Source organism: Chamaea fasciata, unplaced genomic scaffold, assembly GCF_029207755.1.
Source record: "Chamaea fasciata isolate MVZ Bird 193981 ecotype frontalis unplaced genomic scaffold, bChaFas1.0.hap1 SCAF_8, whole genome shotgun sequence".
NCBI classification, from domain to species: domain Eukaryota; kingdom Metazoa; phylum Chordata; class Aves; order Passeriformes; family Sylviidae; genus Chamaea; species Chamaea fasciata.
Window position 1 is genome coordinate 19,897,755 of NW_027094093.1, and position 24,229 is coordinate 19,921,983.

The following is a 24,229-nucleotide window of genomic DNA, read 5'->3' on the forward strand; positions in this document are numbered from 1 at the left end:
AGCCAGGACACTTCTCCATGGGAACAGTGCATTCAACACAGAGACACTTAACATTAGAATGAATGAATGTGCATTTAGTCTGAGCACTTAATGAAGTAACATCAGAGAGAGGCATTTTTCCCTTTAAATACAAAATGGTTGCAAACTCACAATAATTTCCAGGTAGCACATATGAGGCTTACAGATTTAAAAATTATTTTGAACTAATTTTAATAGTAGATTTTAATTGTTTGAGTAATTGCTTTTATTGCTGGTCATGAACTAAGAAATGATATGTGTTCCATAAGGCTAACTTGTCACAAAAAAACCTAAACAAAAAACAAATGAGCAACCAACCAAACCAACAACAACATAAAAGCAAAACCCAAAAAAATCGCAACCATAATTTTTGTGGATAGACACTTCAAAAGGAAAAAATCTGTGGTAGTCTGTGAGACATGTGTGATAGGAAACTATAGATTCTACAGATTCTGCAGTATGTCTTCACTCTTGGAAACTTAAAACCAATTCTTTTTGTCAAGAAAAGCAGTAATTAGGTCTTTGAGAAGTATGATGGTGGATAAGGAGATTTTTGTAATTATGTTTTAACAGAAACAATTCACACAAACTTGTTTTATTTCATCCACACAAGATTTTTGCTTTATTCCCAACCTGCTTTCTTTACATTTCGCAGCTCTGAAGTAAATAGAATTTTTAAAGTAACTTATTTTGCAGTGTATTCTGTGCCACTCATATAAAAAATACAATTTGTTTAATTATTTGTTCTTTTGAAGTTAGAATGTTTAGTTCAATGAAGTATATAAAGAGACCTATTTCAGCAAACCTTTGCCCAAGAAACTACTTAAGTACTTTGGAATGTTTTCGTCTTCCCTGCAGTCTGAAAAAATATTCTTGACAGATGTCAGCCAGCAGATACTGCTGACATATACGATAGTGTAGGAGGTCAAGGGCTGAGACATCCATTAACAGCAAGTTAAATCCTGGCAAGTGAAATGGCAGGTGCTTTTGCAGGCCAAGTGTTAGGTGTTAGCTCTGCTTTAGGTGGGTCTTGACAAAGCCTAACAAATGTGTGCCTCTGGGCTGTGCCCCCCAGCTGTATCCCTGACCTGCAGGCCTCAGGGTTCTGTTGTTCCTAAACAGAGCTGAGACACCTCTGTCAGTCATGGATCACCCTCTGAAAAAAAGGTATTTCTCTGGTTTCTGTGCTCCATTTTTTATTCCTGGTTCTGCTCTATCTCTGCCTTCTCCATCCTTGAACTGGGCTAATGTTAGAAAAGATTGCAGTAGAGAAGAAGTGCTAGTGTAGTTGGAATAGAAGAATGTTTTCTGCTCTTAACAGGTGGTGGTTTTTTTTGTTGTTGTTTTTTTCCTAAGGGTGAAATTCACAGAGTGAGGTCAGATGGAACCAACAGAACAGTCTTTGCTCCAGCAGCTGTTATTGGTGCTCCTCTTGGTCTAGCACTAGACTGGATATCTGCAAACTTGTATTACACTAACCCAGGGACACAGTCAATTGAGGTAATTATTTAAGAGGGACAGCTGGAAAAGAAGAGCCTGGATTTTTCACTGTTATGTATACAGGTTGAAATTAATAATATTTATTTAGTGAAAAACTTAAATTTTATTTATTTTAAAGTGCAATCTGACTGTAGAAAAATACTTTACAAACTTGAACAGAAGCTTAAATTTGAACATAGTTAAAAAGGTTGAAAGTGGTAAGTGTTCTGGACACTTTATTTGTGCGAACTTTATTTATGTATAAATTTCTCTTTTTGATTTCTCCCTACAATTCCTTAGGCTTCTAGTGTTTAACACAAAACATCTGTGGTGGCTAGAGTTAGTATCGTTACTATCCTTACTTCAAATCAATGATCCCAATGCAGTGCCTCTGGTAGTAAAGGAATGCTGCCATTGAAGGCAGGAGGATCCATTCCCAAATGCTTTGATAAGGTATTATGCAGCTTTCTGGACACAAGCAGTCTCATGGTGTGTGAAGGATGAAATTGTCATTCAGAGTAGGGAAATGGAGGATAAGTTATATATAATACAGTAATGACTGTGAATAAACCCAGTCGTCATTGTTCTTGTTCCAAAATATAAATGCCTACTATTAAATTAAAAGGCAGCTAATTTGAGCAAATAAAATGGGATGCTTCTTAAATCAGAATTTCATCACCCCATTCAGGCCTTGAAGATATTATGGAAAATGGGAAATTAACTATTTTTACACCTAGGATCATTCTTTGTTATCATAGCCAGGTTCTGAGCTGCAAGCAGCTCCTTCAAGGGGCTTGTGTTAGAGAAGAGAGATGATTAGAGCACTGAACAATGTGCTTTTTCTTCATGATATTTGAGAAAGTCTTCTGCAATTTCAACTCCATGTTGATTTAGGCTTCATTCCTGTAATTTCAAAATGTACCATAAGTTCTATATTGCATGGTCTGATAAGTTCAATGTTTATATAGGTCCTGAAGCTGCATGGTGACATAATGTACAGGAAAACACTGATTACCAATGATGGCACCTCTCTGGGAGCTGGCACACCGATTGGTTTGGCAGTTGATCCAGCAAGAGGGTAAATTTCCAAAACTGCTGTTGTATTTGCTCATGAGTGTATTCTCCATATTTTTCTTGGTTTTTAGGATTTTCAGATTTCATCCTGGGTTTGAAATGTTTTTTGTTTGTTTCATATTTATGCAGAATTTATTTACTCCTTTTAAGTGGTAAAAAATATAAGTGCATAGCTTCCTAAATTATTACATAGATGTTCATCTTCCTTAATTTACAATGTGCTTGTATAATACCATTTTTTAATCAAAAATAATCTCAAGATATTATGATTGTGAAGAAATCCCTGAAAAATGGGAACCCAGAATAAAGAGAACTCCTAAGTCTTTCTGTAAAATATCTTGTGATGTCTGACTTGAGCCTAAATAGAAAGACATATTACATGGGAAAAATGTCACATGTCAAAAAGCATAGCACTAAATTTAATTTTGCTTCTTGTTCCCAGAAAGAACAATTTACCTTTTTTTCTGTTTCATCTAGATTTTTTCTGTCTCTAGTTTTAATTGAAAATTGAAGCAAAACTCATTGTGAAATATTGCAGCCATCTGTGAAACAGAATTATTATTCTCCTCCTTTTTTGTTATAGTCATAATACCCCAGTGCATTTACCTGCTGATGGTATCGTGGGACAGTGATATAGGCGAGGTTATGGATTTCTAAAAATTATTTAAGAGTCATTCCTCTCTTTCAAGAGAAGCAGGTGTTTCTCTTTGTTGAGGGAACAAGCATTCTTCTCTTTCTCAAATAAGCTCTTTGTCATTGTGGCTTGATTCCACATGAGCTCTGTTCAGCATGTTCTGAAGTATCTGACTGACAGAGGAATTAGATTTAAGCATATGCTCAAGTGACTCTGGTCCACTGATTTCTCTTGCCAGTTTTGCTAACAGATCTGATAATGTCTGTTACAGGAAGTTGTACTGGACTGACCAGGGAACTGACAGTGGAGTCCCAGCAAAGATTGCCAGTGCAAACATGGATGGCTCAGGCATACAAACCCTCTTCACTGGCAACCTGGACCATGTAGAGTTCCTTACCATTGACATTAAGGAACAAAAGTTGTACTGGGCTGTCACAAGCACAGGAATGGTAGGAGATATTTCTTTAAAAATTGCTTCTTTACCTGTCTCTGCATCTGTGGTGCACATGAATGATTCAGCTACATCACTTTTCTCTTATAAATGGGAGTTGCAGGACCAAGCAAAATCTGGATAAGCTGTTGTTATTAAATACCATCAAAAGTATAAGATCAGAAATCATATACTGCCTGCCTTTTCTTCCTACCTTGTACCTAAAGATTTCATGCACACAAGAGATTTTAGTATCATGCATTGCATTTTAGTTTTATAACACTGAACTGTTAGTATAAGAAATGTAATCTTAATCTTTAAAATGATTTCTTAGATTGAGAGAGGCAATGTGGATGGTACGAATCGTGTGACTCTGGTGGTTCATCTTTCTCATCCCTGGGGAGTTGCTGTGTATGGTACATTTCTGTACTACACTGATCGAGATTATGAAGTAATTGAACGAGTTGACAAGGCCACCGGTGCAAACAAAGTAGTACTGAGAGATAATGTCCCAAGACTGAAGAGCCTACGTGTGTATTACAGAGACAGTGAGTATTTGCTAGAGAGGTGTTTCAGAATATTCAACTTGCAGAAACTCAAACCTTCCCTGGAGACAGAATGTTTGCTCTTTCAAAGGAAATGGTTTGATTTGGCTTTCAGGAAAAGTGTCAGAAGCGTTTTGCCTGGTTTTGGTAAAGATATGCTCCAGCATCTACTTAAGGCATCTATTGGCTCGTGTAGTTTTACTAAAGTAGTGTTGACTAAGAAATTTTGTTACTTTAACTTCAAATTTGTTTTATCTGAGTGTTGGCCCCATCGATCTTGGATGACAAGAGATCAATAAACCCATTGCTAACACATCTGTGCTAAAATGTATTATGACTAGAATCTTTATTTTTGTCAGGCGATTGTTAATACTATACAAGTGTATGAATTTGGGTGTGTATCCATGGGTGTTTGTGATGATACAGTTGAGATTTTTGTTTTGCCATGTACGTCTTTTGCAGATTCTGCTGGTTCCTCAAATGGCTGCAGTAATAATATTGGAGTTTGCCAGCAGCTTTGCCTGCCTGTACCTGGTGGATTATTCTCCTGTGCCTGTGCTACTGGTTTTCAGCTAAATCCTGATAACAGAACCTGTTCCCCATACAGTTCATTTGTAGTTGTTTCTATGCTCTCTGCAATTAAAGGATTTAGTTTAGAGACATCAGATCACTCTGAAGCCATGGTACCACTTGCAGGAAGAGGTATGTGAATATTATAATAAGAAAACATCTTGTCATGCCTAGTATTTTGGCATTTCTTTCTAGCATAGCACATATTTTAAATAAGTTACTTTACATAAAAAATCATTAATTAATACTTTTCAAAATATTTCAGGACGAAATGCACTTCATGTGGATGTTCACATGCCTTCTGGTTTCATTTTCTGGTGTGACTTCAGTAGTACAGTTTCTTCCCAGAATGCAATACGTAAAATTAAACCTGATGGTTCTTATTTTAGAAATGTTATTACAAATGGAATAGGACGAAATGGGATCCGTGGCATTGCAATTGACTGGGTAGCAGGTAAGCACAGCTGAATTTAGGAGAATGTTATTCTTTACATACTATAAAATTTTTAGGCTAACATAAGCAGATTCTAATGTAATCTTTTTGAATCTAATAATTTTGAATGGAAGTGCTATGGTTCTAACTTGTGGTTTAATGATCTGATTTTAAAATAAGAGGAAGTAATGAATGACTCTTACATTTATATATATGTGTAAAGGTGAAAGTGTATCAGAGAAAATGTATAGAAAATGTATTGTTTCTCTCCTCATGCTTTAATATTTGTCTTAGGCCTCTCTTCTTGTCTGTACATTTGTATGGAGCTGTGTACCAGTGTGAAAGCATGTACCAGAGAAGACTGTACAAAACCAGTCCTATGACATTGTAAATAAGAAAGGACTTTTCATCTGTCCTCAGATTGCTGTGTACACATATTATAAGTTATAATGAAAAGTAAAAAAAAAAAAGAAATATTTTACCTTTGAACTGTAATTTTCACATGTGCACTTCCTGTTCCTATTTAAACATATTAGAGATGAATTCATATAGTAACTCTTAAGAAAGTACTAATCAACAGTTGCCATTAATACTTTAGTTATATATATATGTATGTACTGTATATACGTTCTGCAAAAGTTCTTCAGTTGATTGATAGGCTTGTTGGGATGACTTTTAGGATAATTGTCCTCTGTAAACACTTAATTTAGTTCCTGTATACAGTCTTGTGCCGTAACATGGAATTCCTAGTTGTGTGTTTTAAAAGGCAACTGTGCTACTGATACCCATGGCAATCCATGAGGATTTAGAAATTAGTTAACTACTGTCAGTTTAGGTGTCTTCTTATTCATCGGAGTGTAGGCAAATACCTTATGCTTCCAGCTACTAACATATTTATGATCGCTATTCATTTTATGGTTTGGTATTTTAGCAACTTGTGTTTCTCAGGTATTGATGCTGATATTAACTTTTGATTTTCTGATTTGTTTTGTTTTTTTCATATACAGGAAATCTTTATTTTACAAACGCATTCCTGACTGAGACTTTTATAGAAGTTTTACGTTTAAACACAACTTATCGCCGTGTGCTTCTGAAAACTACCATAGACATGCCAAGGCACATAGTAGTTGACCCAAAAAACAGATATCTCTTCTGGGCAGACTATGGGCAAAATCCTAAGATCGAACGTGCGTTTCTTGACTGCACCAACAGAACAGTTCTCGTGTCTGAGGGCATTGTCACACCTCGTGGGTTGGCCATAGATCACAGCAATGGCTATGTTTACTGGGTGGACGATTCCTTAGATATGATTGCAAGAATTCAGCCTGATGGTGGTGATGTTGAAATTGTACGTTATGGCAGTCGCTATCCAACTCCTTATGGTATCACTATCTTTGGCAATTCCATGATCTGGGTGGATCGAAACCTGAAAAAAGTCTTCCAAGCCAGCAAGCAGCCAGGCAATACTGATCAGCCAACAGTAATACGAGATAACATTAATTGGCTAAGGGATGTTACAATTTACAACAGTAATTTCCAGTCACGTTCACCCCTTGATGTCAACAACAATCCCTGTTTGAACAACAATGGAGGTTGTTCTCACCTCTGTTTTGCCCTCCCTGACACTCAGACACCGAAATGTGGTTGTGCCTTTGGAACACTAGGCAATGATGGCAAGAGATGTTCAATTTCAACGGATGATTACCTGATTTTTGCTCTTGAGAATGCCCTCAGAAGTATCCACCTCGATCCTGAAAACCACAGTCCTCCCTTCCGGACAGTCAATATATTAAGAACTGCTGTGGCTCTGGATTTTGACAGCATAAACAACCGAATATATTTTACACAAAGTTATCCTTCAGGAACAGGAAGAATTAGTTATGTTAGTATTTACTCAGGAATTGGCTCTCCAACTGTAATTGCATCTGGTAAGTGCACTGAAGTATGGTACAAGGTAATCAGATATTTTAAAAAATGATCTGCAGCACCTACCACTAGCTCGACTGGGCATTTTTATGCTAAAGGTCAAGGTCAACCACTTAGTTAAGATGTCTAATAAAATGCTCTTTTTTTCTTCCTCATTTTTTCCTCTTCCAAGATTCTTATTTTATCTTGATCCCAATGACATGGAAATATAAAACTGGATAGATATTATTCTGTATATAAAATTATACATAATGGTAATAAAATGATACAAATTAAAATTATATGTAATAAATTAATATAATGGAGCAAGGGAGGATTCCTGCTACTTGAAGAATAGCAACCAGAACTTTAATCTATGTGAGAGAAAGGTCTTCGCAAGACTATTGTATACCCAGGTCTACCTGATTACCAAGTATTACTGCTCTAGGATTTTAAATGGACAGATTTGAACTGGTACCAGTGGCATTTCAAAGAAGTCTTTGGTGTAGCCAAATAATAATAGATGAAGAGTGCTGCAGTGTCTCAGGAAACCATGCTGAGCTTGTGTGTGTTTTCTTGCATGTGCCTGAGACCTGGGGACTCCAGATGGCATAGCCTTTGACTGGATCAACAACAGAGTTTACTACAGTGACTACCTCAATCAGACCATCAGCTCCATGGCTGTGGATGGCTCAAACCGCACAGTGATTGCCCGGGTGCCGCGGCCGAGAGCCATTGTATTAGATCCCTGCAGAGGGTATGTGTTGCACTTTGTTTTGGCTGCAGCTGGTACTGCACTTTAGACCTTGACAGAGACTACCAGACACTTCCTATAACCATAACCCTTCTTCTGTTGTATTCCTTGAATGCTTCAGAAGAATTCTTGTTTCAGTATCAAAACATTTCCTGAGAGGATGGGGGCATGACTGTATGATACTGTGCTTTTAATTTCATTACCAGTTATACTTATTATGAAAGATAAGGAAGAGATTAACTGACTTTACTGGATTCACATGGGAGCTGGAAAAAGTTTTCTGAAGTTCACTGCAGTGGACCCCAGTGATCCCTCTAGAAGACTCCCATGTCAGTGTGAGCCAAAATAGAGGAGGAAGATCTTTTCTTGTAGTTTTGCAATGCACATTTCAGTGAGGGACACCAGGGTGGAAATCCCACCAAAAGCAGAGTTTGTGAGTTTTGTTTTATAAAAATATAATCATGTTATTGGCAGGTATATGTACTGGACTGACTGGAGTTCAAATGCAAAGATTGAACGGGCTACACTTGGAGGAAACTTCCGAACACCTATTGTGAACACAAACTTGGTATGGCCAAATGGGCTTACCCTGGACTATGAAGAACAGCAGCTGTACTGGGCTGATGCAAATCTGTATGTATTAATAACATATTTGTTGGTTTACATTTGATTAATATTTTAGTACCTCTATTATTTATTTTTTTCCTCATTTCTTAGCTGTTTTTCAGCATTTCAGTTCAATCTGGTACTTGAAATTACAGAATGTTAGGAGTTACTTAATAGCAATGCAATTTCAAGTTTTAATATTGATGTGAAACTACTGTGCAATAAGAAGTTATATTATGTCACAGTGTAGATTTTTTTCTCTGCTTTATGCATTTGTATCAGCTGTCAGTTTGTCTTGCATGGAATTCAGACAGAATTTGTTGGAGAAGACTTTTTCTTAAGTGCTTCTCCAGCAAATACAATCCCAGTACACATTTTGCAGTATTCATTGCTCATGGTTAATGCCTCTCACCTGTGCAATTGGGCCTGGTATTCTTGCTGTTGCCTAAGAGACAGAGTTCTACCCTTGAATTTATGCCACAGAGTTTCTTCCATCAGCAGGAAAGTTTTTAAAAACTTTTTAGTTTTCTTAACATCCAAATACACCCATGGTCTGGGAAAAACTACTGCAGCAATCAGACCTTTCGTCTCTGATTCCTTCAGCACAGAAGTTCTTTTTCAGACTTTGTTGTTTTATCAGAAGAGTGTTCTCCATAATGTGATAAATCCCATGGCCTGGGTCTGTATGGAATCTTCTGGGAAGAAGGTGGCTGTTTGGTTTTATCTGCTTGCAGGAGGACGAGGCACTTGTAATGGGATGTCTATTTGAAGAGGAATTCAGGATGTCAAATGAAACATACACTTTTCTGTTTCAAACTCTAATTAATGGAGGTGGGGGAGCATAGCAGCATCCGAGATATTGGTGAACACTACTGAAATGCTAGATGTCAGTTGCCGGACTAATTAGGGCATGGTTTTATACATAAAAGACTTCTTAAAAGACTTCTTTCTTTTAAGATGTAATAATTTCTTTGTTATTGTAGGCAGAAGATTGAGAGATGCACCCTCACTGGTGCAAATCGTGAGGTAATTGTTAGCACTGCTCTACATCCATTTGCAATGACAGTGTTTGATCAGCACATATATTGGACAGACTGGAACACACGAAGCATTTATAGAGCTAATAAGTATGATGGTTCAGATCAGATTGTAATGATCATGAATCTTCCACAAAGACCAATGGATATTCATGTCTGGGCAAAAAGTAAGCAGCAGCAGTGTATGAACCCTTGCAACCAATTCAATGGTGGCTGCAGTCACATCTGTGCACCAGGTAAGCTATTATGCTTGATGACTGTAATCTATTACTGTTGCCTGTATTAGAGTTTAGACTATAACAATTCTAGTCACATGAGGATGGCTGAAATCTTTCTTGGTGTTCACAAATTTTTAATATCCATTTTATTTATAAATGCAATCAAAATGATTGCCATTTAGGATCATGGTATTTCACCAACACACCTAAGGGTTGTGTCTAAAAATTCTCACAAGTAAAAATTGTAGTTTCTCTGACTTAAAGCAAAGCATTGTTTTCTGGGATTTAAACTTTTCTTGGATGAGACATTAAGTGAGTGCTGCAGGATATGCTTACCTTAAGGGTATATATTCCTACTATATACTGATCAGATGTTTCCTACAAGACATTTTAAAAACCTGTGGTTGCTATTTCTCTTTTACGTACGTGTTACAGAGCTGTTTCATGTGTTGTAGATTTTTTGAAGTTATGATCCTTGTCTTTGAAAAAGGTCATTCAGTGCCTGTTTTCCTTTGTAGCATCTTAAATGCCATTAAAGAACTGTCTTGCCTGAAAACAACTCAAACTTCTCATTAATTTTGAGAAAAGCAGTTTGTCTATTGTAAGAAATTTTGAACACCTGTTTTGATTTTGAGACATAAAGTCTCAGTGGATATAGCTGTGGTATTTGAAAGCATCGCATGCCATCTTGCTGCCACTAAAAAGGCATTGGGACAACAAACAAAGTACTAAGATATGCCAAATTTTGATTTCAGTTCCTCTAAGAAACTCTGAAATAACTTTTGTGGGTTTTAATGAGTTTCCATGCGCTTAACTGAGATAAAAGTCTGGCTAAGTCACCACACCACTACCTAAGTAAATAGATCATATAGGAATTATGAGAATTTATTTGTCTTCTCCTGTGTGTTCTATGAACACTTTCATGGAACCCTATATAAAACATCAATGTTAAATTCGTTTCCTTTTTTGTGTGTCCTATTTTTATTTCTTTAAACTATCAAACATAAATTTAGGTCCAGCTGGTGCAGAATGTCAGTGCCCCTCTGAAGGTCGCTGGTATTTAGCCAATAACAACAAGCATTGTATTGTGGATAATGGTACCAGGTGTGATACTGGTTTCTTCACATGCCTTAATGGACATTGTATCTCAGAGCAGTGGAAATGCGACAATGACAATGACTGTGGTGATGGCAGTGATGAGTTGGAAAGTGTGTGTGGTAAGCATTCAAAATAACTGCTTTAGAAAGTATACTCTGTCTTGCCTGTTCTGTAGTCTCTGTCACTTTTACGGCTTTGTGATCATGGATCTTATGGCTGTAGTTTGGAAACGATCCCTCGCTTGCTCACAGATTTGAGGTCTGAATGACTAGTGGTTTGCTTTAGAATCCAGAAGCGCTGTAGTATTGAATTTTTTTCATGTATAGCCAATTTCTAATTTTTTAATCCAAGTATGTATTTTACTTTTCATGCAGTCCGTTTTGCAGCTGTGTTTGCCCTGGCAGGTAAAAATATTGTGATTTTACTTGTTACTTTGTCAGAGAACTTGGATTATATTTTATCCACTTTTTTTCTCTCTTTTTTAAATTTTCTGCAGCTTTCCATACTTGTCAGCCAACAGCTTTCACCTGTGGCAATGGGCGATGCGTACCCTATCATTACCGCTGCGATCACTACAATGACTGCGGAGATAACAGTGATGAGCTTGGCTGCTTGTTCCGAACCTGTGACTCCAACACAGAATTTGCTTGCAATAATGGGAGGTGTATATCCCTTCAGTATGTCTGCAATGGAGTAAACAACTGTTATGACAATGGCACGTCAGATGAGAGGAATTGTCGTAAGTTGAGCCTTAGTACCTAGTGCCTCTTTGAGTCTGACTCTCTAGACCAAGGAAGAGGCAAATGTGGTTTTATTTCAAGAAATCTGACAAAATCAGCAAAAAAGACGAAAGTTTTTTAAATTTACATTACAGGTACTGTTAAGTGTTTTTTGAAGCAAATAGAATTGCTAAGTCAGGTTCTGAAACACTCTAAGATATTTAGATAATAAATATTGTTTTAAGTAGTCTGCCTTGAAGCAAAAAATGCTCATGCAGTATGTAATGTTAATTCTTGTGAGTAATCCCATGGATTTCAAAAAGATTATTTCAGAAAACTTGGATTCAGGGTTTATATTTTTGCAGGATTAGCCTGGAATTTGACAGTGGCTTTTTACTTTGTGTCACGCTATATTAATTATACTATATTTAATAATCAGGAGTGTATATTGTGATCCCATAATGGCACAGTTTAAAATTACATGCCTAATAAAAGTTATCAGTTATGTTTGTTTTCTTTAAGATCTAAACTGTGATTAGTGCAATATTGGCTACTTTTGCAGTTGATGAAAATAACAGCATAACAGTATTTAAAATAACTCTAAAGCACTTTTGCTTTTTTTCTCCCTCCTTAAAGCGGAGCGTACGTGCCAGTCCGGTTATACAAAATGCCAAAGCACAAATATTTGCATTCCTCGAACATACTTGTGTGATGGTGATAACGACTGTGGGGATATGAGTGATGAGAGTCCTACTCACTGTGGTAAGTTAACAGAATTAAGAGGGCCTTTGTTACTTCTCTGATACTTCTGTAATTTATTCCAGTGCTCTTTCCTTTTAATATAACTCCTACTGTTCTCAAAACATCTACTTTTGTAATACTGAAGTTATATATGCATGGTACTATTAGGTCCTAATTTTCTAAATAATGCTTTTATCTAATAAAAAAGATGAAACATTCATGCAGAGTTTTAACACAGCGTTTGAGGATTGTTCCTTTTGCTTATTTTGGTCTGTATTTTTTATTGTTTTACAAGGTGTTTGGTACTTAAGTATTATAGAAAGCTGTCTTTTTCTGTAACTTTAACATTAGAATATTTTTCCTTCTAAGCGAATTAATTTGTCTGTGGCCTCAAATTTCTTTTAGCTCTTTCATGTGGTTATGCATGCTTTAGCATATGATTCATTGTTCATTGTAGCTTCCAGTTAGGATATGGAAGTGCCTAGTTTTCAATCAGCCTTAATTACAAACTGGATTAACTTTGCTAGGATGTTTTTATTAGGTAGAAGTTAGGTAGTAGTTTCCCCATAAAAAATATTATGTATCAATTTATAAAACATAATGGATATTTTCAGCTTGTGATATAGTTTTAGTATTGCCTGAGTAGATTATTTTTTCTTTCACTATTTTTTCTAAAGGTACATGCCTTGAACTAATTATGCCACAGTTTTTCTAAAATATGAGTTCAATTTTTGTAGCCAGAATGTGGCCACTTTTATCTATGGACACCAAAGTGTCAAGAATATGTGGCTACAGTGAGCCTTGTTCTGCTCATCAAAGGTGTGCTTTGTCCTTTCTACTGTTAGTGTCCTTGCTCAATTACTGAAATTGAGAAGTGGTGAGGGCCAAGGAAGAGGGAGAGAGAGAATGAGAGATGAAAGAAACACCAGGATGTTAATGAGCAATAGTTAACTGTCTTTGATTTCCATCGTTAAAGGCACAGAGCAAGTTAAAAGGCCAGAGTGAATCCTTCTGGTGTTTTGAAACCATCAGAGGGTACAGGAAAGTATTGGTAACTACTGAAGAATTTGTCAAAACCCCCTATACCTACCAGGATCAAGGGGCTCGGCTGAAGTGCAGAGAGTACTTGCAGCATGCTGAGCTGGAACTACTCAGTGTTATGGTTTGTTCTTCACTGCCATTAAGATAAGATTCCTACCAGCAAGTGAAGAAAAACTGGTAGGAGGAAAAATTTCTACCATGAGATATTACTTTCTTAGTGCACATTTTGATTTTCTGTAATACACTGAGTCTGTTATGCCTGGTTTGAATACTGGAGAAATGAGTATACTGAAATATGGTCATTTTCTTGTGCACAAATCTCAAGTATAAATGTAGAACATATGTACAATTACTGCATGCAATCCAATTTCCAGGGCAAATTCTGTCTACTTACTAGCTGGTACATATGCCCAGGGATAAGATCATGCCCATTTTTTTGCATACAAATATCAAGCTAGTTTGTACATATAATTCATTCCAGAGAGGCTGAGAAAAGACATCCTTCCTAGCATGTTTTTTTCTCTTTCTTTTTTGGGGACTGTAATATTTTTTGCATAACATGGACTTAAAAGCAACTTGTTGGAAGTTAAAACGAGTTGGAAAGGTAGCAGAAAAAAGAATCATGCATAGGTTTTTTCTTCCAGTCTCTCTGACTTGCACAAATAGTGAGTTTCGTTGTACATCAGGACGTTGTATTCCTGCTCATTGGTACTGTGATCAAGGAATAGACTGTGCTGATGGGTCTGATGAACCTGCCTCTTGTGGTAAGTCTGCACTCAGAAGGTACAACATGGTGGGTTATGGCAAATCAGTAGTTTGTCTTGTAGACAGAAACTTTAATCCAGACTAGGTGGAAAATAAGTATCTTCTGGGTTTTATTCACTGTCCTTATTCTGAGACACTGAGTAATTTGAGTTTTAAATACTTAAAGGTGTGTCTGAAGGTTTCAGTTGCAACAACTGATTGCGTGTAATACGATTACTCTTAATGTATAACCTCCTATCTCCATAAGACTACAATGGCAATGAATCAAATGGTAAAATATAGGAAGTATTGTTTTGCATGTAAAAGCAGATGTCATGCATATGTGCAGAAAGTGTGCATGCAGTATTACATTTGGGAGAAAAGGGAATGTGGGATGCAGAGGGGAACAGTGTTGACACAGTATATGGCTATCATAGTATTACAGTAAACAAATCCTGTATGTACAATAGAAACTAATGGGAATAGGTAAAGTAGGGTAGGAGGTGAAAAAAAAAGGACAGTGATCTCCAGGGAAGAGGAGAAGGAGCTAACTGAAGTCACTGACAATTGATATAATAACACAGTTATTATTCTCACTGTAAAAGTAAGAATAACACAAGGCAAGATTCTTCTATGGTTTCAGTGGGGCTGGTAGCTCACTTTGCACATTGTTGGAGATGCATCTTTAGCTTAAGAAAATGTTTTGCATCTTATACATTAACTATTTTACAATTAAGCTTCAGTTTTACATTTCACTGTCATAAGCTTCTCGCTGCAATACAGTCCTCAGTAGATTTCATGGCAGTGCAGGTTAGTTTAACAAGCACAGTGATTGTGTTCATTTTTAAGTGCCCCAAATGCGGACTTGTTCGAGCGACCAGTTCAGATGTGATGATGGCAGATGTATCCCAGCAACGTGGATCTGTGATGGCGATAACGACTGTGGGGATATGAGTGATGAGGATCAAAGGCATAATTGTGGTAGGTGGTTAATGCAAGTAGATACTGCACTTTGTCCTGCAGGTATTTTTTAGAAAACAGCCAACCCCCAAACTCTCACCCACTGCCAATTTTTCTACCCCATAAAGATGCACATTAAGCATGAGGTACAATCTTCCTCCACCTTCATTTTCATGATAATGAATTGAAATTGAATATTTTACAGGTAAAAAAACCCAACAAAACATTGTTCTAATTTTGCAATTGTTCTTTGAATTGTTGAGTTGGAGTGAAGATATAATTACCCTGGGACATGTGTATGATCTGGACAGCTGGAGCAGCTTCAGTGGAGATGCTCCCTGGTGATCATGCAGTGCATCTTGTGTATATTAATAACCATGTTTGTGGCTTAATATCTTTAAAAGCTAGTGAACAAAATAAGCATATTAAAAACCAAGCATAATAAGCAGAATAAGCAGAGGGTGGACAAAGGGAAGGAGGTTCACCAAGCCTGGTCCTACTTCTTGATTCTTTTGAGAACAGCTGGTTATACTTCTAGTCCTTGTCCTTATTAACTATAATATTGCTACCTCTACTTGCCTCCTGGAGCACAGGATACCTTGAACATAACAGGGAATAGAGGCTGTCCAGCTCCCAGAAAATCTGGCTGTAAAAGCTGTTTGGGAATCCAGTAAGATGCAGATTTGTGCACACATCAGCATTGCCTAAGGAATGCTTTGGCTCTCAAACAGCCTCCATGAAGAGCAATGTGCAGTTTTGTACATGGGAAAGTACAGTGGTATCTATCTCTGCATGGGCAGCAGGGCACGGCTATATTGTGGATTATGGGTGGATATCCAGACTCTTTGTGTGGGTGGCTGAGGAGGGTGTCACATACACAGAGTATAACTTGGCTAGTGAATGTGCTTTTCCTTCAGCAAACCGCAACTGCACAGCAGCAGAGTTCACTTGTGCCAACAATCGGCCCCCACTCAGGAGGTGCATTCCTCGGGCGTGGGTCTGTGATGGTGATGCTGACTGCAGTGATGCTCTTGATGAACACCAGAACTGCACACGGAGATCTTGCACAGAAAATGAATTTACCTGTAGTAATGGCTTGTGCATCCGTAACACATACAGGTTTGTAACTACCCAAGCAGCTGTAGAAATTCTCAAAATTGCTTATTGTGAAGGAGCTAATTCAACCTTTTTTCCCCCACCATTTAATTTTAATTAGATCTACATATTGTAATGAAACTATTTATCTTCTCTGCATTTGTGCATTAGCTTTGAGTTGAAAATGCTCTAGAATTTTCTGTTAATATTCCCATTGCTCACCATTAGCATTTAATCCTTCTTATTGTCACTAGTAACCTCTCCTGGGGTGATTCTGTCCAGCCTGTAATGTACACAGGGAATATTAGCAGGACTCACAGGATCAGACTACGTAATAAAACCCTAGTTTCTGAAAGTCTCTTCTATTAGAGTCAAAAATGTTGACCTTCTTTGGAAGTTGGGAGAATGTTTCTATTCATCTGCCCTGGAGACAGTGATTGCCTTCTTATATTTGAAGAGAGTGTTCATTCTTCAGGTGTGATAGGCGGAATGACTGTGGTGACAGCAGTGATGAAAGGGGATGCATCTATGAACCATGTCAACAGCACCAGTTTACCTGTCAGAATGGGCGCTGCATTTCCAAAGCCTACATCTGTGATGGAGATAATGACTGTGGTGATGAATCTGATGAACTGGAACATCTCTGTAGTACACCAGAAGCGACCTGCTCTCCCCATCATTTTAAATGTGACAATGGAAACTGCATTGAGCTGGTTAAAGTCTGCAATCGGTTGGATGATTGCTTAGATAACAGTGACGAAAAAGGATGTGGTATGTATAGATTTATTTGTACTGTCTAATTTAAAAATGTTAGGCACCTTTGAAAAAATACACTCCAAAGACTATTCCTTAATTCCAATCATATCTATTCCATGGCTATTCCTCAGAAATTAAAATTATTAAAAATGTATTTTTAAAATTATTTTGCTTTAATTAAATCATACTTATTGTATGCTGTTTTAAGGGACGGTGATGATGAGCTAATGATATAAACAAAATGTATTTCATACATTGTGATTCATTGCCCTTGCATTTCCAAAATATGCCATAGTCCAAACTTTGCACTCAGTGTTTTGTGACAGATTTCAGAGGTGGTAGAATAATCTTATATTAGATTATGTTGTTTTCTTTTTTCCTGTATTACAGCAGCCCACATCCGAATTCAGCAATTTCAGGGGGTAGCCAGGAGAGAGAGACAGAGTGCATTGGAAAGTGACTGCACTATTACTCTGCTCGCTGGCTCCTTCAATAGAACTCCTTTCCTTCCCCAGGTGTAAATGAATGCAGTGACCCTTCAATCAGTGGATGTGATCATGACTGTACAGACACACAGACAAGTTTCTACTGTTCTTGTCATCCTGGATACAAACTTATGTCTGATAAACGGACTTGTGATGATATTGATGAGTGCAATGAAACTCCATCAGTATGTAGCCAGATTTGTGAGAACACAGCTGGCTCCTACATCTGTAAGTGTGCCCCAGGCTATATCCGGGAGCCTGATGGAAAAAGTTGCCGGCAAAATAGTAATATCTCCCCATACCTTATTTTTAGCAACCGTTACTATCTGAGAAATCTCACAGGAGATGGCCAGTCTTACTCTCTCATTTTGCAAGGACTGAGAAATGTGGTGGCACTGGACTTTGACAGGGTGGAAAAGAGGTTATACTGGATTGATGTGGGGAGGAATGTCATTGAACGAATGTTCCTAAATGGAACAAATAAGGAGGCAGTGATAAGTGATGATGTACCCAACGGGGAAGGTATCGCTGTTGACTGGGTTGGCAGGTAAGAAAATACATTTTTTTGTCTTTCTGAGCTACTGAAGAAATGATGTGTGAAGAAGTTTATCTTAGGGGTTTTCCCCCACTCCGTATGAAATTCCTGATGAATACTGAAACAGTTTGAGTTGTGGGTGCAGTGTTGTACAACTGCTCTAAAATTGTTTATCAGCGTCTAATGCATTACACTTAAATTACTCTCATATGTAGTATACTGAGGTTCTGTCAGACTTGCTCTCTCATTAATTATTTGCTGGCAGTTGTTGGCATTGGCATGCAGGTTTCACTCTGCACAAAGAAAATATTGTAACAGGTTTCTAGATCCTGATGAAGTAAACAATAGTAAGCCTTAGTGAAATTTAGCTCCTGTACTTACGTGAAAAGCATGTGTCTTTTGCTCTTGAAAAATGCACCTTTAACTGACACACTCAAACAACATGAGCCACATGATTTTCTGTAAGGAGGCCAGCATATGGGTGAGGTAATTGGAAAACACATCTCATTATGGCAAATTTTTCATTGCCTGCTGTGTTTCAAAAAGTAGTCTGATTTACTGCCACAGAACTTATGTCATTGTATGGTGGCCCCTCTGACAGTGGTCTTCTGTGTTTCATCTTGCTTTCCAAATGCAGTAATATAAGTATGAAAAGTTTAAATAACATGAATCAGACTGCAAACCAATAAGAATTGTTCAAAAAGCCACTTTTGGAACTTATATGAGAGTGTTTATATGAATATGTCCATATAATAGTTTTTTATTTTTAAGTCAGTTTTTCTCTAAACCTAATGATAATTGGTGTTGCCAGCAGCCCCAAATACTTTATGATTCATGGAGAAGTGATGAAGCAAAAGGCAAATTTTAGCTGAAGTGGTCCTACTGCTTCATTTCTAATACAGCTTTTGGATTATTTCAGCTACCATTAGTTACATCTTCAGTCAGTTCTTGTCTAAGTGTTTCAGGCTGGCTGAAGGACAGTACAATGGTTGAATTTTTCTGCTTGTTTTCAGTGCAGAGAGAGGATTTAAGGGTGCCGTGAGATGCAGGTTGGAGAAGACTATTTTCTCCTCCTCCCTGTTGGGAATGGTACTACTTAGGGTGGTGTAGGCAGAATTATATCTGTCAGGCTACTTCTGGAATGACACTGTGGATGCTGGAGCTGACCAGCTCTGCAGAGAATTTCAAAGTATCCTGCTGTAGTTCTAGTTGAATGCAATACTTTACTTTGGTACAGGCTTTTAAAAAATCATCCCTTCTGCTTGTATGATTTCTGTGCTTACAGCTGCGTGTAATTCCCAGGCAAAGTAATAGAAGTGTTAGATAATTCTAGGTGAAGTTTAAACTGTGGTGCCAAAGTACTTAGGACTTTTCTGCTTGTTTGGTAAGAGCAGAGGTGGCAGCATGGAACAGCTGAGGGTTCTCTACAATGCCTTACAGCCCTCGTCACAGTCCATTGCACTGCATGTTTGTTTTCCTGCTCCTGGCCATTGTTGGTAGGACAGAAAGGGAAAAGAGGTTTAGGAATTTGAAGGCAAATGGCATAATATTACTCAACAGGGCAGCTGCAAGTTTGAATTTGGCACCACTGATTGTGGTTACAAGAAAAACAGAAGTGAAAAGGGCAACCTGGAGCGTGGTGTAGAAGAGGAGCCAGTGAAGTATGTGTTCCTTTCCAGTGGATGCATTGCTTCTAGGAGAAAAAAATGTTAAGGATGCTGTGAAGCAAAATAAGGGGAAGCATAATATTTAATAAATTAACTCTAAAATATTTCAGAAAATTGTACTGGGTAGATGCCTACCGAGATTGTCTCTATGTCTCTGAACTTGATGGAAGATTCCGGAAAAAACTGGTGGATCGGTGTGTGGATGCCAACAATACTTTCTGCTTCCAGTATCCCAGAGCAGTTGTTGTTCATCCAAAATATGGGTATGACCTTTCAAGAGTCCTTTTCCTTTCTTTTGTAAATAATCTTTCACTATTCTGAAAACCTGAAGTAAATTTGGGTTGCTTGCATTTAGATTTCTGAGGTGTTAGTACTTAGCTGCAGCTTGGGAAAAATAGAAGCTTGCCTGTTGGGAGTGTATATGCATGGCTGTCAGCTACCATTGAAAGTGGAATTTGGTTCCATATGGACTAAAAAGTTCTGATTGCAAGACTATAAAGGTTAATAGAAGTGTGTATGGTTTGGTAGATGTTGGGGCTGACTGAATTCAATTGTGATTGCGCAGTTGTCTGCTGTAGCAGTTAAATTAAGAAATATATTAGCTTTCTTCCTCCTCCATCTCTGCTATTGTTCTGTGGCAGGAAATACTGGATTTGAGGTGTGGATTCTAGTATTTACTTCAACAATCCTAACTCAAAAGATTCATTTGAACAGACAGATTTACTGGACAGACTGGGCAGATCGAGCCTATATTGGACGAGTTGGCATGGATGGCAAGGAGAAGACTGTGATCATCTCTACAAAGTTAGAGTGGCCCAATGGACTTACCATAGATTACACCAATGACAAGCTCTACTGGACAGATGCCCATCTAAATTATATTGAGTATGTACACAGAAAATATTAAAACAACTGAATGTTTGCTCATGTCAGATTGTGGTGGGAGAAGTTATAGATGCTGTAAAATGAATATGTATTTCTGCCCGCTTTCTATTTTTTACAGAAAACTGGAGTCAAAATGTTTGGAGTAGTAGATGATATTGATCATTAGATGACACAGTAACTGAGTTGAAAACTGTCCAAAAATAACAGTGAAAAGGTTCATACTCTGTACTAAATGATGCAACTTCTCTTTATCTGCTTATGCAACCTGAACCAAAGCAAAATTGATCATAAATCCCTTTGTTTTGATTCTCTTGTTTCTGCGTATAGATAAGAACTGAGCTGTAACTAAACTAGTTATATGTTAATAGGTTGTATACAAACCTCTAGAAGATGTCTGAATGTTCATAAGTGTGATATGGAATTTCCTGTTGGCAAATGGGATTCTTTTGTCAATCAAGAAAAATCTATACATTGCTTCTGGTACTAGAAAATTACCACCTGAATAGCAGTAAAGATGAATAATAGTTATCTGACTATTTCAATTATTTTGAAATACATGTTACTGAAATACTTTGAAACCAATAATTCGTATTTATGTTAGTCTTCATATTTGTATTCGTATTTACATGCACATTTAAATCTATATTTGTATTTAATTCTGTTCTTGTCCACATTAATTCTTCTGGGAGCTATTTCTATGATAAAGTATTAAAGATGTCTTTTTAAAAATATAAGGCAATTATATATATGTTTCTCTCTCTCCTCTCTTGTATTTCATAATTTCCCCATATAGCAAGGTATTAGTAAAAATGTAAAATCTTGTCAAAGATAGCTCAGCAAAGGGAGCTCTAAATCAGAAAGACATGTAAAATTTAGGAATATAGGAAGCCTATTATTGACTTTGGTGTTCCATTATTAGCAGCCTGAATCATCCAGGCAAGCTAGTCTCTTTTGTGGCAAAAATAACTTGGTGTTAAGGCAATAAATGTGTGAAATTTCGTTGTTCTAGCTAATGTGCTTCTGTGGGAAGACTGTACATTTCAGTGGATGTTACTCTATTCCATTTTTTCCCTGGAATGGCCTGTTTTACTTTCCTCCATATACTGACATGAATTCGCTAAGGATGGTGATCGGTCTTTTGGGCATAAAGAAGCTGCAATTCTACATTGCATGTTTCTGGTCACCAATAATGAAGGACCCCAAGCATACATAATATGTGAAGAGAAAAGATTGAAGGAAGTTTTAGCATTTATCTGATTGTTTTGCACAAATTTTTCTTTGTGGAGGTACTCTGACCTGGATGGACATCATCGTCACACAGTGTACGATGGGACTCTGCCTCATCCATTTGCAATAACAATTTTTGAAGACACAATATATTGGACTGACTGGAACACAAGGACAGTTGAAAAAGGAAATAAATATGACGGATCAGAAAGGACTGTTCTTGTTAATACCACACACAGGCCATTTGACATCCATGTTTACCATCCATACAGACAACCATTTGGTAAGAAAAGAGAATTAGATTTTCATTTAGAGGGTCAGCTGTTATCTGGGGACTACTGGTAAAGGGTCCTGAGTGCATTCAGCTCTTCCCTTTGCTTAATAGCATACCTGTCATGTACATGAAATGCCATGTATTTCTTTCATGAAATGCCTACTTACCTAGGCTTTGGTTTTCAACCTCTTACATGTAAGGTTTCAAAACAGCATTAGAGGAATCTATTGTAGATTGAAACCTTTGTGTTCTGGAATTTACGAAGTATGCTAATATTTATTCTTCTGTTTTACCAGTTAATAATCCTTGTGGCACCAATAATGGTGGTTGTTCCCATCTTTGCCTAATAAAAGCTGGTGGCCAGGGGTTTTCCTGTGAATGTCCTGATAACTTCATGGTCATACAGTTTGGCAATACAGCCCACTGCCTTCCAATGTGCTCTAGCACCCAGTTTCTCTGTGCAGACACTGAGAGGTAAGTCCACTGCTCACCACCGCTTTTTCCATGTGTTTTTAAGGATATATTTTACAGTTTAGTCTGTTCAAAGGGGCAGGAAATTAGGGATTCTTTCTGCTCTAATTATGAGTTTGTGATGTTCTTGCAGAGAGAAAACCAGGAAAAGATAGGATGATAGGCTTTCATTTTGGAAAAGTATTTTTAGACTGGTTCCTTAAGTAGTACTTTTTTGACTTTCTTTTCTGTTATAAGCATTGCTAATGTAGCAAAATTTGGGTTGTTAACATGTACCTCCAGAAACCATTTCTTGTTGAATTCTCAAATCTGAAACCTTTTAAAAAAAAAAAAAATCTTTTACAATGGGTGTGTTTCACCAAATATATGCTGTCTGCCAGTGGCCCAGGAAAGCCATGCAACTGATGAGAGGGCACATTTCTAACCCCTTTTGCTGAGACAGCAGTGGAGAGAGAAGAATGGTTATAGAAGAGCCCTTGTAGTGATGTATCACCCTGAAGCCTATGAGGCAGGTGTCCTTACAGGGTTGCCTTTTGAAGCGGTGTTGTAATGATAATCCTTAGTGAAATTTTTGTACTAGAGTTTGGGTGAATTATTGAAATATTACCTCATTAAAAATCCAGTCGGAGGTTGATCTAAAAAGTATGAGAGAGGACTGCCACAAATAAACATAAAAATTAAATCTTTATTATTTTATTCTTCCTGAACTTCCTTTTTCAGGTCCACCAATATCACCTGTTTTTCATCTCTTTCTGGTGACAGTAGTTCTGGCATTTTTTGTTAGCATTTGACATATGAAATAGAAGACATAAAATTCAAGACGTTTTGGATGTTTCGAGAAATAACACTAAGACAAGACTGTCTTTTGGGCTGTAAAAGGATGGTTGTACATCTGTAAAGCCATATCCTCAACAAAGAACACCGTGTTTTCTCTTTGCAGGTGTATTCCCATCTGGTGGAAATGTGATGGACAGAGGGACTGTCGAGATGGCTCTGATGAGCCCCCAACCTGCCCACACCGGTACTGTCCTGTGGGGCAGTTCCAGTGTAATGATGGCAACTGCACGAGTTCACATTTCTTGTGCAATGCCCAGCCGGATTGCCATGACAGTTCAGATGAAGATCCTGTACTCTGTGGTATGTTCCAACAAATAAATTAAAGTGCTTTGCCTGTATAAACCATGCAATCAACACGTGTATTTTATGATCACGATCCCTTTTTCAAAGATGAAAAGGTGTGATAGACAGATGCAGTCTTTTCTAGTCTTGCACCTGCAGAGCAGTTCACCTCAGTTCAAGCAGGGTAAAGGAGAGAAAAATGTACTATATCAAAACATAAACAGTTTCTTTACCTTCAAGACATATTTGCCCTGAGGTAAATTACCATCTGAGGTATAAAATATAAGAAACAGGACTCACTTGGTTTTGCTCTGAGTAAAGCCATGGTGATTATTAGAATCTAAGGCTTCCTAATGCCTAGATCAGTCTAACAGGTGTGCTGATTTTCCCTCTATTCTACTTTGTGTGATGGGACAAAATCATTACGTCCTCTGCAGTGCACAAAATCCAGTTCATGTGGGAAGATTTGTTTTGGAGAGCTGTATGGGATAGCAGTCTTATAGAAATGCAGCATAATTATGCTTGTGGAATAATGTTGCCTCCTTAAAAACTTATGCTATTCCACATACTTATGTCTAATTTTAAAAAGCATATTCTTAGTTCTCTTTTTGCAAATAATGTAGTTCTGGCAGTTGCAAGCAAGTAATATAAAGCAAAAGGGAAAGCAGTGTGGTTATAGAACTGATAGTTTCATTGCCTTCCATTCCAA

The 24,229-nt window shown here is 37.5% G+C and overlaps 1 protein-coding gene across 1 annotated transcript in view; it reads left to right on the top strand.

The window, feature by feature from the left end:
* Positions 1-24,229, top strand: part of LRP2 (LDL receptor related protein 2) — a 115,474-nt gene that overhangs the window by 63,603 nt on the left and 27,642 nt on the right. Inside the window, exons 33-55 of the mRNA XM_066189998.1 lie at positions 1,375-1,518; positions 2,466-2,575; positions 3,477-3,654; positions 3,970-4,183; positions 4,643-4,882; positions 5,016-5,204; positions 6,191-7,111; positions 7,680-7,845; positions 8,317-8,475; positions 9,432-9,721; positions 10,717-10,920; positions 11,298-11,540; positions 12,157-12,282; positions 13,947-14,066; positions 14,896-15,027; positions 15,924-16,125; positions 16,577-16,872; positions 17,373-17,889; positions 19,655-19,807; positions 20,259-20,429; positions 21,716-21,939; positions 22,227-22,404; positions 23,342-23,538. Of these exons, the coding sequence (XP_066046095.1) occupies positions 1,375-1,518; positions 2,466-2,575; positions 3,477-3,654; positions 3,970-4,183; positions 4,643-4,882; positions 5,016-5,204; positions 6,191-7,111; positions 7,680-7,845; positions 8,317-8,475; positions 9,432-9,721; positions 10,717-10,920; positions 11,298-11,540; positions 12,157-12,282; positions 13,947-14,066; positions 14,896-15,027; positions 15,924-16,125; positions 16,577-16,872; positions 17,373-17,889; positions 19,655-19,807; positions 20,259-20,429; positions 21,716-21,939; positions 22,227-22,404; positions 23,342-23,538 (5,374 nt within the window). The remainder of the gene's footprint in view (positions 1-1,374; positions 1,519-2,465; positions 2,576-3,476; positions 3,655-3,969; positions 4,184-4,642; positions 4,883-5,015; positions 5,205-6,190; positions 7,112-7,679; positions 7,846-8,316; positions 8,476-9,431; positions 9,722-10,716; positions 10,921-11,297; positions 11,541-12,156; positions 12,283-13,946; positions 14,067-14,895; positions 15,028-15,923; positions 16,126-16,576; positions 16,873-17,372; positions 17,890-19,654; positions 19,808-20,258; positions 20,430-21,715; positions 21,940-22,226; positions 22,405-23,341; positions 23,539-24,229) is intronic.